The sequence below is a fragment of the Dreissena polymorpha genome, chromosome 1 (genome assembly GCF_020536995.1).
Source record: "Dreissena polymorpha isolate Duluth1 chromosome 1, UMN_Dpol_1.0, whole genome shotgun sequence".
Taxonomy (NCBI): domain Eukaryota; kingdom Metazoa; phylum Mollusca; class Bivalvia; order Myida; family Dreissenidae; genus Dreissena; species Dreissena polymorpha.
Window position 1 is genome coordinate 161,552,711 of NC_068355.1, and position 19,621 is coordinate 161,572,331.

General features: G+C 33.3%; 1 protein-coding gene across 1 annotated transcript; it reads left to right on the forward strand.

The window, feature by feature from the left end:
* Positions 1-11,877: 11,877 nt before the first annotated feature.
* Positions 11,878-18,513, forward strand: LOC127862739 (interferon-induced protein 44-like). Its single transcript, XM_052402025.1, is given in 8 exon segments — positions 11,878-11,958; positions 13,423-13,804; positions 13,806-13,964; positions 15,353-15,414; positions 15,656-15,853; positions 16,149-16,292; positions 16,818-16,989; positions 17,894-18,513. Coding segments are annotated over 7 exon segments (1,425 nt in total). The 5' UTR covers positions 11,878-11,958; positions 13,423-13,434; the 3' UTR covers positions 18,214-18,513.
* Positions 18,514-19,621: the final 1,108 nt, after the last annotated feature.

Genomic DNA, 19,621 nt, shown 5'->3' on the forward strand with positions numbered 1-19,621 from the left:
GCTGAGCGTCGACAATGGGCTCAGTGGTCTACACCAACAGACTCCAGGGTGGCTGAGCGTCGTCAGTGGGCTCAGTGGTTTGGTTCTGCGATCACTGATATTGATGACTTTTTATGGTCGGAGATTCAAGCAGAATCACTTAAATTGGTGAAAACCTTCAAGGCCCGATTCAAATACATACAGCATGCTGCCGTCAAACAACCTTTCGTGCAGCCATATATGCAGTCAGCCGAACAGGAGCATGCATATTTCTACACTGCACGACATCTTCAGACGATTAATAACTCGTCAAACCCCGGTGGTTATTTACCAATATGGCAGCAGATATACCAACATCCCCCTAGTCAGACGATTCCTGCAAATGTCACCACACAAAGTGTTTTCTATGCTAACTTGATCGCAGTGTTATACTATATACATCATCAAAGGAAGTAAATACACTGAAATAACACATACTTTTAAACTGACTTGTGGAGACCAGCATACATCAATCATTTAAACTCAAAATAAACGTTTGCAAATAAGGGTTGGTTTTGAACACTTTATGCGACATATTAAGACAGACAGACAGATTGACAGTTTATTTAGACTTTAAGAATAAAACAAAACCTCATCGTCTTCATACTTAAATATACGGATGGTTTTCTTTCAAATGCTGTACTGCCATTTATTAAAAAGTGTCATTAACAATCGATTGATTATAAAAAAGTGTGTTTGATGTATTAACATAAATCATAAATATTAAACTTAATTTGTCACATTAATTCTTAACTTGTAAAATATATACAAATATTACCTTTCATTTAAACGATTTTCACAGAGCTTACCAGATTGTCGATATTAAAATGTTAAAGCAACCTTCTTGATTTTGTTTAAATCTAGAAACTGTTGGCATATTATGCTTATTTGTAAGATCAATACCCTGCTAACCCAATCTAATGTTTACGAAAGTAAGGACTTTGGATCTGCTTAACCTGGGCCCGTATTTACCAACCCATTCTAAGACTTAAGAATAAAGAAAAAACTTGGAACCAAGAAAATGCATTCATTGTTTGAATATATAGATGCCTCCACTGGTAATTATGTCATTAAGACAATGTTCTACATGAACAATGCCATAGATGGAGGTGTTTAATAACAAATTTTACTCAAAATTCCAGCAATCATTGAATATATCAATTTAAACCATATTCTTTATTCTTAGACATAAGTCTAAGAATTGTTTGGCGAATACGGGCCCAGATTCTATATTTAAAATTGTTTATATAAAAAAGAAACTAACTGATAACTGGCTCAGTTGTTTGATTATGTCAAATGTGTGCTTTATTTACATTTTCATTGTTGCATCCTATCCCAACGGTGACGCGCCGTGATTGCACAACATGCGCTGTTTGCTATTTACAGTTTGATGGTTGGTTAATCTTCTGTTATAATCGCCCTAACAACTTCTGTAAGTTTAAATGACATTGAAAATGTGTATTATTGCTGTCGTGCAACTACCAATTAATTGCGTCTATAACCAAAAATTTTCAAATTTCAGTAATTCTCTCGCAACCAAGAGGATTGGGCTAAATGTGAAAACAAGTTTCGAAACATTGATAATTTACTGTTCATAACACTTTAAAATTAAGTAGCCTTTCACAGACGCTTGAAATGTTTCAAACCGATTTTTTTATATTGCTTATAAAACCGCAAACTAAGCTGTTGTGCTCAGTTGAATAGAAATAGGACTAACTTTAATATTTAGATCTCCAAATTGATATGTTGGTCTACGGATTTTTTTTTAAATTGAAGAGAGGAGCGAAAAAAACACTTTTTTTTTGAAAATTGGAAAATTCTCGAGCGAGCGAAGAGCGAATAATTAAAATAAAATCACATTTTGATAGAAAAATTTTGCTTTATCAAGAGATACGGGTTTAAACAGCTATATTTGACATTCAAATCCATTCTTATATAAAGAATATATATCGACCTCATATTTACAGGAGTAAGTTGCATATGACCTTTGAACACGAAATATACATGTAACCATATCATTGAAGTGAAGGACACATGTCTACCTACTGCTGCTTATATTTGTTTGAAGTTTTAAACAGTGAAAGCTGTGAAAAGGTATATCATGTTGCAAGCTTTGAAAAGGTATACCATGTTGCAATAGCACTTGAAGAGGGACAATCATCAAAATGATAATGACAGACAGTCGGACAAAGGCCATGCATATAATACATAGTCGCTACCTTATTTTAAAAGGGGCATATCGATGGTTAGTACGGTATTGTATATTTCTGAAATACATTTATACATTACAAAGAACTTATTTGATGTTTCTGAAATACATGGACCTAGCTGTTAAACATGTTCCGTCAACCATGTATTTAACAAAATTATAAAACATTGTCCCTGTGAAACTTTTAGAACCAGCATTTAATGTTTTTCTTTTTAATTTATGTTCACTTAAAATTGTGTTATAGGAAAAAATTTGCCTACATATAGGGAAATACCGTTCATATGCCCATTTAATGAAGAAAAAGTATTTTTTTAAATCTTACGTTTCCCAATGTTGTTTGAAATTGAACATGCTTCAACGGTATCTGTTGATAGTTGCATGTTCGAACGTAAACAAACACATTCAAATAAGTCACAGAACGTAGAAAATGTGTTTATACTTTTAAGGGTTGGTTGCAACAACTTTTCACCGCAATATGTTAAACCGGTCACGACAGCGAAACATATACTGGTCGTCTCGATCGAATTTTTAGCTTCTGCAGTTATCGATTAAAAGGGTTACGAAACACTATATTTGGCATTCGTATCCAGCGTCAAAATCGTTTCTGCTAAAGAACGTTAATTTTTTTTATCACAATTAAAAAAACAAAACATGCGCTATGAGAAGGACACAAAAATGAGTGCGAGCGTTAAAAAAAATCCATTTTGAAAAAATAGGTGCGGCAAATCCGTCGACCAACATATCAATTTGGAGTGGCCTGACAGAACTCTTTAAAGACACCGTGTTGCTCATGTATTTTCACGAATGTAATGTGCACTTATGCCAGACCAAATTGCTTCGTCTTTATTTGATGGTAATGCTTGATTGCGTATATATATATATATATATATATATATATATATATATATATATATATATATATACCAATATATAGTGCCAGTTACGCGGTCTCGGTAGTTTTCAGACTGTACTTACGAGGTCAATATAAAAAACGGGGTCTATATACAACCCCGCATTCTAGGCTCCTTTAATTACTATGAGGGGGGTGTAGGGGAGGTAATGCAATCAAATCTCACAATAAGGTCTTAAATCGAAAACCACAATCAGGTCTGAAATTGAAATTGTATATACCTCGCAAATAAGTTCGCTATATATTTCCTTGTATAAGACGTTAAATAAATGACGTATTTATATACAATAATAATAGTAGGTACCCCTATATACCTTAATTCGTGTTTATATCGGATAAAAAAGGGTATGGAGATACATGTATTTAAAGTGGGAACCCCATAACCTATTTCTAAATCAGAGACCCCGTAACTGGCCATATGTGTGAATATATATATATATATATATATATATATATATATATATATATATATATATATATATATATATATATATATATATATATATAATGCGTATATATATATATATATATATATATATATATATATATATATATATATATATAATATTCCTATTGAAGACTTCGGCGTGTGCGCCTTGCTACGATGCAGAATGAAGCAGATATACTGTGAAATCCCAATCCAAATAAAAGATGGTTCATTCACAGTTATATGCCCCATGCTTTTACCGCAACACATCTTTACAAACATGAAACCATAGTTGTATTTGGGCAGGATCCGATCAGGTTTCATAACTACCCTAACACTATGTTAGAGACACAGCGGAAATACGTTGGATCTAGAAGATACAGTGAAATTATGAGTATTTTTGTGTTTCGAGGGAGATAAGTATATTTCACAACAACGTTATTTCCGTTTTCTGGGATCTATTAATAGATACTCGTTCACAGTCGATTATTTTTATGTATATGGAGAAAGATATGCGCGAACAACCAGATACACGGACATACAAACAGACAGACATATTCCTATTGGAGACTTCGGCGTGTGCGCCTAGCTACGATGCAGAATGAAGCAGATATACATTGAAATCCCCATCCCATACAGTCTACTCTCGTCATCTCGACATCGGATATGTCGATTTTCTCGATATGTCGAAGTAAGCTCAATGTCCCAACTTTTTTCCTTCTTTATCTATATTAATAAACATCGCATAACTCGATTTACGTTATGTCGAATAATTCGATATCTCGATATAAAAATTTGTCCCGAGTCCCGATTTTACATGTATTTACTGCGGTTTATCTCGAATAAATTCGCTTTTTATGGGTTTGGGTTACTGTATATATATTGCATATATATATATATATATATATATATATATATATATATATATATATATATATATATATATATACTAATATATAGTGCCAGTTACGCGGTCTCGGTAGTTTTCAGACTGTACTTACGAGGTCAATATAAAAAACGGGGTCTATATACAACCCCGCATTCTAGGCTCCTTTAATTACTATGAGGGGGGTGTAGGGGAGGTAATGCAATCAAATCCCACAATAAGGTCTTAAATCGAAAACCACAATCACGTCTGAAATTGAAATTGTATATACCTCGCAAATAAGTTCGCTATATATTTCCTTGTATAAGACGTTAAATAAATGACGTATTTATATACAATAATATAGTAGGTACCCCTATATACCTTAATTCGTGTTTATATCGGATAAAAAAGGGTATGGAGATACATGTATTTAAAGTGGGAACCCCATAACCTATTTCTAAATCAGAGACCCCGTAACTGGCCATATGTGTGAATATATATATATATATATATATATATATATATATATGAAGATCGTTAAATCGTTGACATTCTAGATGTATTTTACTTTAACTTTGCATGACATTGGATAATTTCATGCCCGTTTGTTACATTTCGTTCTTGTGACCAAACGTTCATGAGTCGACATAAACAACAACATGTTATATATTATTTTAAATTATTGAAATATCTTATAAAAGAAACTGTGTATACCTCAACAAGATGATGTAACATGAAATGTTCATACTTCCTATTCGAAACAAGGAGTTTTGTATGATATAACTTTCCCAAGATGACATACAGGTATCCATCTTGGATAAAGAGTGCCACCGTGAAACACATCAATCATTATTCGCACGTGCATAACTATATTTTTGCAATAACTTCATTGTCTATTTCAAACACCAAATGATGAATTATAACACTAATTGTAAAACCTCTTTTTGTAAGAAAGTATATGTGAAGGCATTACTCAGCTCCAGTATTCCTCTACTGTGTTTAAATATTACATTAGAACACTTTTCAAATAGTGATGCATTGTTTGTTTAATTCGATTTCAGGAATTCCACAAGCAGTCCTTTTAACCAAAGTCGACCTGGCCTGTCAGGATGTGGCCAGTAACATCACCAACGTGTAAGCAAGACAATTGAGGCCGCTGTGGACAAAGCATCAAACCTTCTTGGGTTGCCAACACACCACATTCTTCCGGTGATAAACTACGAGAATGAAATGGAGCTGGATGACAATACCAGCATTCTGGCGTTACTGGCACTGCGCCAGCTACTGTACTTTGCAGACGATTACATTCCAGTCCAACATACCAAACTGAAAGCGTGCGATATTTTGTACGAGAAGCGTGATAAACGAGAATCATTTAAAAAAGGCAGTGACCAAGAATAATAGAACACACCGCTTGGCTTTACTCCAAAGATTACTAATTGAACATAAATGTGGATACCTCGTTACTTTAACTATTTAATCGGATACTTAATTTTAGGTAAAACAGAAATTAGCGAAATTGTAATAGTCGAGACGGCTGCGAGTTATTGAATTCGAATGGTTAATTATCTTCTAACATATGAAATATGTATAATATCAATCGGTATATAAACAAAATAACTATGTGTGATGTGTTCTTTAATTCTTAACATTATTTTACATGTGTGATGTATGTTACGTAGTGATGGTATATATATTACATAATATCTCTTTCATTTGTTGTACTGTCCCAATAGTATACTTTACCGAGAGTTAACAAGTTAAGCATTCTTTTCAATCCACACTTAGTATGTTAATAGTAAAGGTCGTTTTCTTTGTATTGTTATGTAATGTAATATCAAGCAAAGATGCAACACATAAACATGAGCCATCACCTTAAAAATACGTGTATACTGTTACATTGTTTGTACATTTGTAAAGTAAAGGTAGAAACATTCTTTACTTTACTAAACTCAATTCTTTGTTGATTATCAAATTCGCTGTTTATGGGTTACTGTATATGTATTGCATATGCATCGTTTTCATCTCTGAAATTATTGTATTACTTATTATATGTTCTTGATTGCTGCTTGAAATAAAATGTGTTGGAAAAACCCCGCATGCTTTACAATCAATGCGTAATTTTAATTGTATGCAATAAATTTGAACATAATACAACAGTACTAAATAGAAGTTGGCGGCACGTATTTATATAATAAAAGGTTAAACAACTATCTTATTATAAATATTCAAGACAGGAAGCTTGGTGTAGATGCATGAAATGTAAGGCGCCAAATGTGGTTATACAATTAAACTATCAATAACAAAAGTAGTGCAAGGAATATATAGTAAAAATATAACGATATTAAATCAGTAGCTATTTCTCCTGATAAAACGGCCACCTGCCGTATGCGACCAGAATCCAGTATACTTCACAACGATAGCGATTTCACATGTATTAAGCAATTAAAAGGCAGTCACTTCAAGGTGCAAATAGTGAACGTTCAAATCGATCTGCGATGTTTGACTCGGAGATCTTACGTTATAGCGTATATTGTGTGTACGGGTCAATGCTGTGATTGCGGCAACATCTTTTTTTTATTATTATTGGTGAAAAAACATATACTTTGATGTACGAAAACTTAATTTCGTGTTAGAATGTTACGTCGATGTCATTATGACGACTTTATGTTTAATTTTAATACTCGGAAAGTAAACTGCAAATCGTTAAGGATGATTTATAATATTAATAAACATTAAAATTTTTGAACTTTTAACTTCTTTGATTGGTTAATATTAAGTAATGTAATTTGATTGCAGTCCATGTTATTCAAAATGCGATATTCGTTCATGTGAAGGTGTAAAGCCATGTACAAATAATATTATCTTATAGTTATATTGTAGATAATCAGCATCAACAGTAAAACACTGCGTGTACTCTAATATCGTACTAGTATGATTCCCAAATCCGTAATACTAGGGTGTTGAGATGGTTCTCTTAACTATGATAATTAAGAAACAAACTTCAAAATAAAATATATAATCTTGCTTAGTCATTTGTTTTAAATAGTAACATGTTTATCATCTACCTTCGAAGTGTTTTTGTCTTTATTGTTGTGCAATGAAATTTTTGTCCTTATTATTATAAGGGATTTTGTTTTCATAATTTTCAAAAGTGCCTTTATCAACATCTTTCTCAGTAATGTTGCTTTCATCATCTTTCTCAGTGATGTTGTGTTCATCATATTTTGCAGTGATGTTGTTTTCGTCATCTTTCTCAGTGATGTTGCTATCATCATCTTTCTTAGTGGTGTTGTTATTATAATCTTTCTATGTGCTGTTGTTATCATATTCTGCCTCATTGATGTTGTTATCATCATTTGTCTATCAACGCCTAATCATTGTTGATGTAATCATCATCTGTCTCAGTGATGTTGTTATCATCGTCTGGCTCAGTGATGTTGTTAGCATCCACTGTCTCAGTGATGTTGTTAACATCAAGTGTCACAGTGATGTTGTTATCATCATCAGTGTCAGTGCTGTTGTTATCATTATCTGTCTCAGTGATGTTGTTATCATCGTCTGTTTCAGGGATGTTATCGTAATCCTCTTCTCGTATTGATTTGTTTCTGTTTTAACAAATTCTGCACATGAGATATGTTCTTTGTATTAATTTGCTACTTTGTGAAGTGTAGGTTGAATAAGAAGATCCCCGTTTCGTTGCTTTCTTTATTTTTCCTTAAGTGGTTAGTAAGAACACTCCTTATTTCAAGTAGGAGAGTTCTTACATCTCATCTAGTGCTGATCGTTCAGGGTCCATGAAGCTTGCAAACATTAACAAGATTATGACCTCTACCATGCATCAATATGTAAAAAAGAACTACAACAATAAAAATACTAGTTTTATACCTACACAGATCCCATGGTGATCTTTTAAGAAACCGTATTTTCCGTCGTCCGTATGTGCGTGCGTGGGTCCGTTAACCGTTTTCATGTGAGATCTTCTTTTCCTGAACCGAATGGCAGATTTAAATGAAACAACACCGACATGATCCTTGTGTAACCATTTGTTTTTTACCGTTGTTCAAATCGTTCAGGTCAATTGCATATGCAGGTCACCGGAGGAAAATTAGATTTTACAAATTAATACCTAAAACTCTTCTCTTAACCCTCAACAGTAAGGGCTTTACTATTTTGCGACTAACATTATCTTGTGGTTCTCTCCTGAGTGTGTCCAAATTATTTCCTGAGGTCAAAACTATCCACGCCCCTGGTCACTTTATGATTTAGCCTTACCATAAACCACTTGTGTAACATGGTATGGTGGTCCGATACACAGTTTGGTCAAATAATCACGTGGTGACAAAATTGGCCCCGCCCAGGATGTTACTTGTTGTGCTTACGTGTATTTTATAAAACAAAATATGTTTCTCTTGAACCGCAAGGCCGAGAGCTTTGATATTTTTCATGCATCATTGTATGGTGGTCGTTTACCAAGTTTTCTCAAATCATGCCACTGGGATTAAAACTTGCCACGTCCACGGGTCACATGATCTATAAAGATGTATAAAGTTAATTACTTCTAAATCTTATTCTCTGAAACCACAAGGGTCAGCGTTTATATTTGGTGGTCAACATGGTGATGTGGTCCTTTATCAATTTCGTAAAAAGCATGCCCCAATTGTACACACCTTGTTAAAAACACATGTATGCATTTGTGAAGCCACCTAGTTCAAAACACAGGTATGTTATACATGCAGTGTACTCACATTGTCCAGTCTATTAAAATAATCAATGAATAACCTCGCACCATTGATCAATTTTATATGAGGAATAACGAAACATATAGTAACACAAATGTATTGGTATTGTAATGTCAAGTCAACAGTCTAGTGTTCAATATTTAATTTACATGTTGAGTAAAATGTTATAATACTCTAAAACAGAATATTCAATCGTATAACTAAAAGATAATTGAACTATTGTAATAAAATGTAATACATTGATTCATTATGTCATGACCAGTAGGTTATTGTATATGGTAACATTAAGATAAGCTTATTACTTACTAAACAGTGGTGTGTTAAGCTCTTAATTAGTCAATTATTAGTTGAGCTAAATTGATGGAACGCCATTATTATTTTCAGATCTTGCTATTGATGTATACACGTGCATATATGCTAATGTGGTGAATTGCACTTCTATTTTATATAAACATGTGGGGTTTTGGAATCGGACAGTGTGAGCAAAAAATTGAGTATTCATCCATACTCTTTCTTAGGAAAGACAACATAAATTTCGGGGATCTATTTTTGATCTTGGGAATCAGTGTGGAAATGTTGTGCATTCAACCTTACTTTGCATACGTAAGGCAATATGAATCATGTTAGTGTGAATGGATGGTCTTAATGTTAGGATTGTTGAACTTGAACGTTACTTTATTATTTGTGTTTCACTTGAAAAAAGATATACTATAAGCAATTAATTTATTATAGACCGCACACTGCTTCAGGAAGTAAAACACCCCTTTGCTTTTATTATTTTATTTCGCAAATGTTAAGTCACGACATATTCTGTTAGTTTTCTCCTAATATGTGTATGCCTCCCATATTGAAAAGCGTATCAAAATCAGACAATCCATTTGTCTGTCTGCGGGAGATCTTATTTACAATAGGTCAATATTTATTCTTAACAATGGACCATTCATTCATATTAACATTGTATTTGAATTAATTACATAATCATTTATACGATCCATTGTCGATTTGTAACCTATTCTAAGTTTATTTTTAGTGATCCATTTGTACGATTTGTAACCCATTATTTATCGACATATTGAAAGATGTTGTTTTGTTACAGATCTGTAAAGACCGAGTTGTATAATATGTATTACCGAGTCATAACTTGCCTACCATTTAGATTATGAAGATATTGTTAATAAATCGCCTGATTTGTTTATCATCCATTTAACGGATCCATTCTAATCTTTTTGTTTGGGACAAACGATTAAATACATCTAAAATGCAATATCAACTGTTTCATTCTAGTCATATATGCCAAATCTTTTATTCACATTTACGAATTTTAATATATCAATGACACACATACACACATGATATTTAAATGTAATGCGACTGTGTTTAAAAATATCAGGAACCTCGCGTCCTTGAACTGGATGACGCAATCAAGTAACTACTTCAGAAGCCAGGTACTTACAGTATGGAGATTTGTTTCCAATTCAGTTAAAACATTAACATAAACGATGTACTGGAATGATTACTAACGTCCATTTTTCTTTTGTTCATTTATTTCAAATGTATTCATTAATGTACATTTTCAAATTTAACAATGAATTGCTTATTATATTAGTCAAATATGGATGTAAAATAACGTTCACTCGCAAATTTACTGAAAATGAAACATAATTTCGTAAAATAAATGTACATGATAAGGGTGTCGGATGAAACATGTCTATTCTGAAAAATAGCAATTGTAGACGACACCAAGAGTTTCCTACTATGAAATCATTAAGGTGTTATAATCAGGGCATATTTTTGTATATAAATACGTAACTGCACACGCACTTTCATTGCGTCACTACCTTGGCATGATAATTGTTACAAACGACATAGATTGCTGAAAGAAATGTACCATCATATGCCGTAAGTGTCATAATTGTAAACAAGGTTTTAATAAAACGTTTTTGAGTCAGAATGTGTTGTATCGGTGTAACGCGATTCGGCAGGAATTGTAATGAGAAGATCAAGTATGTTTGTTGATGGTGGTCCTCCCGCATACTGTGACTTAGTACAAATATTGCAGAAAACATTTATCTATTTTATCAAATGTCATATTAATTTAGAACCTATCTGCATTCATGTCAGCTTGGTTGAATCTTAAGCGTGAGGCTTATTGAACCAGCCTTAGACTATTTCCTTGATAGATACAGCACTTAGTATTTTCGAGGGAGATAATAAGAACGCTCTCATAGTGCGGATCCGGCCCGTGATCTCACAGGTTGCAAGCCTGACACCATATACCAGACACCATATCAATTACTAGACTTACATTATATCAACTGTGTAGGAAACCCCTTATATTCTACTCCCACCCTTTTCGCCAAATTAGTATTCAACTATTATTATAGTATATCAGTACTAGGTAAATGTCTTAATATATGTTACAAACATGACTTTCACAACACTACCTGCTTACGTAAACGTTCCATTGACCTGTCTCTTTTCACATGCAGTATACGTTTTAAATACCATATACTATGGCGATATAACAATTTATGAATGCGTTTTATTCAAAATTTTTACAACATTAAATGCACATTTGTTTTGTCCAAGCATGTTTTAACAGTTCAATTATACAGTCAAAATTGTTTCTTTAAAACGATTCACTCCCTTTGAATTTGAAATGTGATTAATGATAACGTGATATCAGTTGCACTTTGAAATATCGTTTCGGATGTATACACGGAAGTGAATTGGTCCGCATGTGTACAAAACGAAAGTGAACGGTATTGGTTGTGATATAACAAGGTAAACAGGTTAAATCAATTTTATTTGACTTCTTGATGTTAGATATACGTAAATATAGGATTAGTATGAATATGTTAATCTGAGTAATTAATGTAAAGTGTGTATGAGTTAAATCGTCTTAATTTTAGTATGTTTCTTTTTGTATTGTTGTTTATCAAATATTACATGTCAAATATTTTCAGAAAATGACACTCATTTATAAGGCTTGGGTCGATAATATGAAGAACTTACGAAATGTGTGTGTTTTTAAATAATTTGAAATCTAGCATGGTTTAGGGGAGAACGTGGCTAATTCGAACAAAACGTACACTTTGTAATTATAGTATGCATCTTAGAGGTGAATTGCAAATAATAAAAAAAACTGATGATACATGTATATCGAATCTTCTACAGAATGTCGACTCATTAGGATATGGAGTGAACATATTATAATCTACGCTGATACATAAGAACAAATTTGATATGCCAATCTAATTCCATGTATGGGGAAAATCGACACACGAATATAACTAGATCGGACCAAAATAATAAAAATAAAAAAATATTTTCATAAAACTTATCACCAACCGTTTTGAAAAGTAAACAAGCTCGTTTATTCATCGATTTTGGCAAAACGGAATTAAATAAAAACCTTTTAATATGTCTCACGTTGTTCCGATTAATGCCGACCTCGTGTTATCTTGGACTAAATATAATGACGATTAATCAACATGAGAGATCCAAATACTTGTGCATACACATGTCTTTCAAATTGTTATTACCGATAATAGCGTATTTTATACAGATATAACGATCAAACATGTAAACAACTTTTATAGGCGAATATTGAATTATCGCTTTTGCAAACGAGTATATCTATTTAATTATGACTGTATCACTTATCTGTCTCAAACGCCATAGCTCACAAGCACGCCCATTGGAACACGTTTTTATACACGCACTTGATAAATAATAAAAGCGTTTTATCGCATGTTGACTCTCTCACAATCTCACATACCACTCAATCAATCGATGTGTCTCTCCAACAAGACCACACGTATTCAGTAACTATCTGGCACATAAGCTTTATTAAGCACTCGTTTGATATCGTATCTATTACTTCAAACAAACTCTTCACTATTTTAATATAGGATTTTTGATTATTATATTTTTTAATATTCTAATATAGTGTCCAATGAAGGATTTAATTTGCTGTGTCAAATGTTATATTTGATTTGAAAAAAAAAACACCATCACCTACAACTAGTTCAAAATATCTGCTTGATTTTATTAAAAATCAAGTGCAAATAAAACTTACCTTAAATGTCAACGAATCTGGCACTGAATTTGGTATATAATATATGTATACAACGTTTATGTTGTATAAAGAAAAAGTACGTCTCAAACATATTAACGTATATATACAGTTTTACATAACCGTTCACAAATTGAAGTTCTGTTTGTTATAAAATATGTTTGCTCTAGCTTAGATAGAGAATGACTCTACAGTTGATGGATAACTACATGGATCAGCTAGAATCCTGGATATGCACGGGACCCAAGATCTTCAGCCTGCTCTACAAGATAACCAGGGACGGCTGTAACGCTACAACATTCCACCATAAGTGTGACAACCAGGGACCCACGGTCACTGTTCTCTACAACCAACAAGGATCGGTGTATGGGGGATATGCGAGTGAGAGCTGGACCAGCAGCAACAAATATATACAAGATGCAAACGCTTTTATTTTTCAACTGAGGTATTCAGGCAGCAATAAACCAACCAAGTTTCCAAATAAAAAATACAAATATTGGAAGTGGTTTGTATGGCGGTTCTACGTATGGACCAACTTTTGGTAGTGGACACGATCTACTGTCTTTCACTGGTGCGATCAACATCTCTGGTGGTTATTTCTCTCTCAACGGCGGAATAAATCCAACTAACTTCGACTACCAAGGCCTTACTTCCGACAAAATAAACAATGGCAACATGCAAGTGACCGATTTGGAGGTATACGGCATAACAGGTAGGGGACGAACAGTAAATGAATATTGCATTGGATTGTCTCATTATCGTTCAATTGATATATTTAATAATATAGGAAGATTTTCGTTACTTATGCACATTTGGCCTTGTGTATTTACAAAAGATTAATATGACACCAATGCTTCGTTTGAACGGTGACACTCAGAAGACTATAGCTCTCTTCTTGTAATGTATATCGGCACAGAATTCGGACACCACTTCTCCGTTATATTTTGAAATCAGATGAAAAAAGTTATGTACATAAAGGCTATCAGCACAGAATGTGTGTTTGTTTGTTTGTTTGTTTGTGTTTGTGTGTGTGTGTGTGTGTGTGTGTGTGTGTGTGTGTGTGTGTGTGTGTGTGTGTGTGTGTGTGTGTGTGTGTGTGTGTGTGTGCGTGCGTGCGTGCGTGCGTGCGTGCGTGCGTGCGTGCGTGCGTGCGTGTGTGTGTGTGTGTTTGTGTGTGTGCGCGTTTGTTTGTGTGTGTGTGTGTGTGTGTGTGTGCGTGCGTGCGTGCGTGTGTGTGATCCTATACTTTGGCAATTTAAGCATCATAACTTAATAGTACCTGTATACAATTTCAGAAAATAATTAGCCCCAACCAACCCCTGACCATGGTCCTTTGCTTTAAAAATATAATACCCCATAAACTCGGCTATACAGAAGTGGTGTCACAGTATAGTTTATATAATCAATCCACGAGTTATAACCCGATTATAGGAAAACAAGAATAAACATTGAACTTATGTTTTTGAAATCGTTTCCTATTAAAACTATTTAAAATTTAATCAATTTTATTGGATGAATACTCAAAAATGAAAGTATATTTATGGTATAAGTTTATGTCCTTTATAATAGCGTTCTTTTATTGCATCACCTGAAGGACATCTTAATTACTCGAATTAAAAAAAATGCCACATAATTCTTGTCCGCTCTCTCATTCAAATCGTTTAAATCTGATCGTTATAAAACTTGGTTATAATCTTTGAAGGCACTTCTTAATTATGACCTTTACACCGCAAACAATAGCAAAATTAACCTTGCCGGCCCTCTAACTGAAATAGTTGTAATCGTTTCATTACGACATATGACAATAATTACGGATATAATATCATCACTGATTTCCTTTACTCTGGCGTATTCTGCATATTTTAGCTATATATATTGTTTCATTACAAATGTTATACTCAATAACGAAAGAACACTATACTTAACGTACTGATCAAGCGTTATTTAATGACGATGTTCATCTAATGCTTGCACATGCACGTGTAAATTCAGAGCATATGGTCGTGTTTTAACAATACAATGTTTATAATTGAATTATTGTATCAGATCTAAACTGTTTATGAACACATAATGTTCTGCTTTTGAATTAATTATATACAGATGGGCAGCGGATAAAGACTCCTCAACAACCGTGGAGAAAAACTCCGGAATGGAATAAAAAGGTAAAGGTCTCACCTAATTAATACATTGTTTTGATGTTTGTTTACATACCAGTTTTAAACGCATTCAGATGACAAGTGAAACGTATAAGAATAGTTATACCTTTCAAAAAAGTTTTTCTTTAAATCATACAAACATACAACAATGCATAAATTATATTAAGAATTCGAGCAAAGCGGTCTATGATAATTTTACTCTGATATACATTTTTGGTGATGCAAATATAAATTGTTCGGATTTTAGTACCTGGAGACACTTACCGAGGAAATCGTGTCGTTCAAACCTTGCTGTGAGATGGGACTGTCAGAGGTCCGGATACTGATGCTGGGTCCAGTGGGGATGGGCAAGTCCAGCTTCTACAACACCATCAACTCGGTGTTCAAGGGCCGTATCTCGCAAAGTGCTCCCTGTGGGATCTCCGCCAATGGAATAACAATTGCGGTTGGTTGACAGATCATAAACGAGAGAAAGATGTACGACACTCTTTGCGTCTGCAAACACTCAAAATTTTAAATTGCAATAAGCAAACGAGCCAAACCTGAATCATACATCTAGAATGTATTTCAGTTGAAAAAAGAGAAAGAGTGAAGCATGAATTTTATTAATATTAACTCAGCCGCGAAGACAAGTATTATATTTGGTATATTCATTCAAATGTTTAAGGTCAATGGATTCACACGATTATTATATTTGATTTCAATTACAACTTAAAGGATTATGTTTCATTGTTTTTAAGTACACCCCTTATGAGGTCAAGGTGCGTTCTGGAGCGACGTTGAATTTCCGACTCTGTGACACACGTGGTCTAGAAGTCCCTCAAGGTCTTGACATTCTGGAGTGTAACTACTTGCTGCATGGAAATATTCCAGATCATTACGAAGTAATTCTGAAATCTATGACAATTTTAACATTAATTTTAACAAACATACCTTGCCAAATGCGACTTTCATTGTTGCATGCTTGTTGTTTCTGTGAAAAAAATAGTTAAATAACTCAACATGATAATGATTGTTTAAACGCAGAGTGTGAGATCTTATTTTCAAAAGACTGCGTATTATGCGTTTGGGGTATGCAAATATAAAGTGTAGTATGCAAGTATACTGATCTGGAAATTTGTATCAGTCACGTTTGATGTGTCAAGTTATTACATACCATTGTCTGCATATAGTTGTAATAAAAAAACAAATCGAGAACGATTTAATGTCATGTAAACATTGTGTTTTTCGCGGTAAAACGATACTTACCGATGCCAGACGAACATGTTTAAATATTTTAAATAATAGTCCGGTTTCTAGGCTTACACGAACAGAAATTCACGAATTTTGTTTCTAGTATCTAAGTATGAAAATAATATACATAGGTATATAATACAAATACCTATTACAATGTTACTTTATTTTTACAGTTTAACCCAGCCGCATCATTCTGCCCCGACAATCCCGGGTTTGTACATCTTCCAAAGGTTGCTGAAAAGATCCACTGCGTTCTGTTTGTGCTCGACGCTGCATCTGTTAGCGACATGCAACCGAAATTGGTCGAGAAGATGCAAATTTTCCAACGACTTGTGAATCGCAAAGGTAAACTATCTTTATAGGCGGAAAAAAATGATATTTACTTTTTATCCAATTAAAAATACTGTACATGCTTATTATTCATAAGCAGTAGAATAGTGTGACATTTTTTCGGATAACATCTAATAAGCGGGATTAAGGCCATACTGTATTACCGTTTTGCTTTAAAACAACTTTTAAGTTTGTATTTGATTAACATGAAATGTTACTGACTTATATTGAAAAAGGAATAGTAATGAGAAAAAATGTGCGCGGTGTACGTTCAAAATAGCCAACTGACCGCCATTTTGGATTTTGTCACATTATATGTAGTGGAGACATGCATTAAATTTACAGTCGTTTGACAACTTGCATAAGCGTTGTTTATGTTATATCGTTTTTTTGTGTTTGGCCATTTTTTCAAGCGCACTGCTTTTATACCATTTGGCAGATGTTAGTGAAACTGTTTACATTTACATAATGAGCAATAGAATTTAGAATCGATACATTTACAAATGGCTGCTTGGTGGTCATCTGTGATGTGAAATGTGTTTTGTTTAATCCTTGCGTTCATGTTTTGTTCAATTTATTTGAAATTCTCACTTTATATCTGAAAGTTATTGTCTGACATATTTTTTGAGTGTATGAGCTACAAGATTGCAGACTTACGGTCATCTTGGGTAAAACCGAAAACATCTCGATTTACATAGATCTTCATTGGGAAAGGCATTTGAGAGTTTTAAAATATTTTGACAACAACTTCAATGTCAATTTTGTACTTTTACAGCGATGGTCATATAGAGAAATTAATGATTTTATCTTAATCTCCTTAACAACGCTATTTAAGTTGTAGATCATATTAAGTAATAGCTCAAGTTGTTTTATAATAGTGTTGGAAACAAACTCGTATTGTATTTTAGCTGCATTTAAGGAATTCCACAAGCAGTGCTCCTCACTAAAGTCGACCTTGTCTGTCAGGATGTTGAAAGTAACACATCCAACGTTTTCACGAGCAAAAATATTGAGGCCGCTGTGAACAAGGTATCCGGCCTTCTCGGGTTGCCTAGAAACAACATACTTCCGGTGAAGAATTACGAGAATGAGATAGAGCTGGATGACAACATCAGCATCCTGGCGTTACTTGCAATGCGTCAGCTACTGTACTTTGCAGAGGATTACATTCAGGTCCTTCACAACAAACTGAAAGTGTGCAATGTTTCTAACAAGAAGCTGGATAAACGAGAATCATAAGAAAAAAGCAGTTACCAAGAATAATAGAAGACACCGCTTTGCTTTTCTCAATTGACTTTTAATGGAAAATAAATGTGTAGATCACGTTACTTTAACTATTTAATCGGATACTTAACTAAGAGGTTTAAAAAAGTTCAACGGAACTTTAATATTCGTGAAGGCTTCGAGTTATTGAATGCAAATGGTTAATTATCTACTAACAAATGTAATATGTCTAATATCGATAGGTATATAAACAAAGGAATTATTTATGATGTGTGCTTTAATTCGTAACATTATTTTACATTTGTGATGTTTGTAACGTAGTGATGGTATATATATATATATATATATATATATATATATATATATATATATATATATATATATATATATATATATATGTATATATATTGCGTACTATCTCTTTCATTTGTTGGTCTGTCCAAAGAGTATACTTGACCGAAAGTTAAAATGTTAAGCCTTCTTTTCACTTAGTATGTTAGTAGTAAAGGTCTCTTGTCATGAATCATCTTTTTCTTTGTATTGTTATGTAATTTAACTCATTGTAACTAAATATCAACATAATTAATATTTTTACCCTTAAGAGTATACAACATACAGGAAACTTTTCAGAAGATTTTGTTAAACAGTTCAATTAAGAAAAAACAGTTTTGTAGAAACAATATTAGCTCCAAAATATGTGTATACCGTTGCAACCTTTTACATCTGTATAGTAAAGATAGAAGAATTGTAATTTATACAAGTATAAGAATATTAAATCAGTTAAACTATTACTTCTGACTAAACGGTCACCTATCCCATGCGGCTAGAGTCCAGAATACTTCACAACGAAAGCCGTTTTTACATGTGTTAAGCGATTACGAGGGAGTCATTTCGAGGTGCAACAAGTTATGTTTTTAATAAATCGAAAATCAACATTGCAGGAGCGAAATATCAATCTATAAACAAATCCTCTTAAGAATGATTTTTTGTCGGTTTCATAATTTAAAGTTCAGTCCATTTTTTAAGTTTTAACATAACTAAAACTATAGGGACAATTTGTTTTTGAATTCAATGTAAGTAATAGGGAAATCATCTAAGTGTACTTGCACTGGGTTCAGAAATGGCTGCAACAAACAATATGTCCTTTTCATAATTGAATTTGAATGTGCACGAGTGGAATTCGCTATGAAAATCATTTTCCTTCCGGTAAAATATATCTGTGTTTTTTTTTAAAGTTGGCATGGAGACCATACTTTGAAAACTTAACTACAACATGTTTGTGATTTAAATTGTAATTTTACCCTTTGACGGAAACGCACGAAAATCATCTTGGCATTCGGCTTTTTCCGGTCCTAATCGGGTAATTGAATTTTGATATCAAGTCTACATACCTATAACTTCAGCTCCAGTGATCATCGGTAAA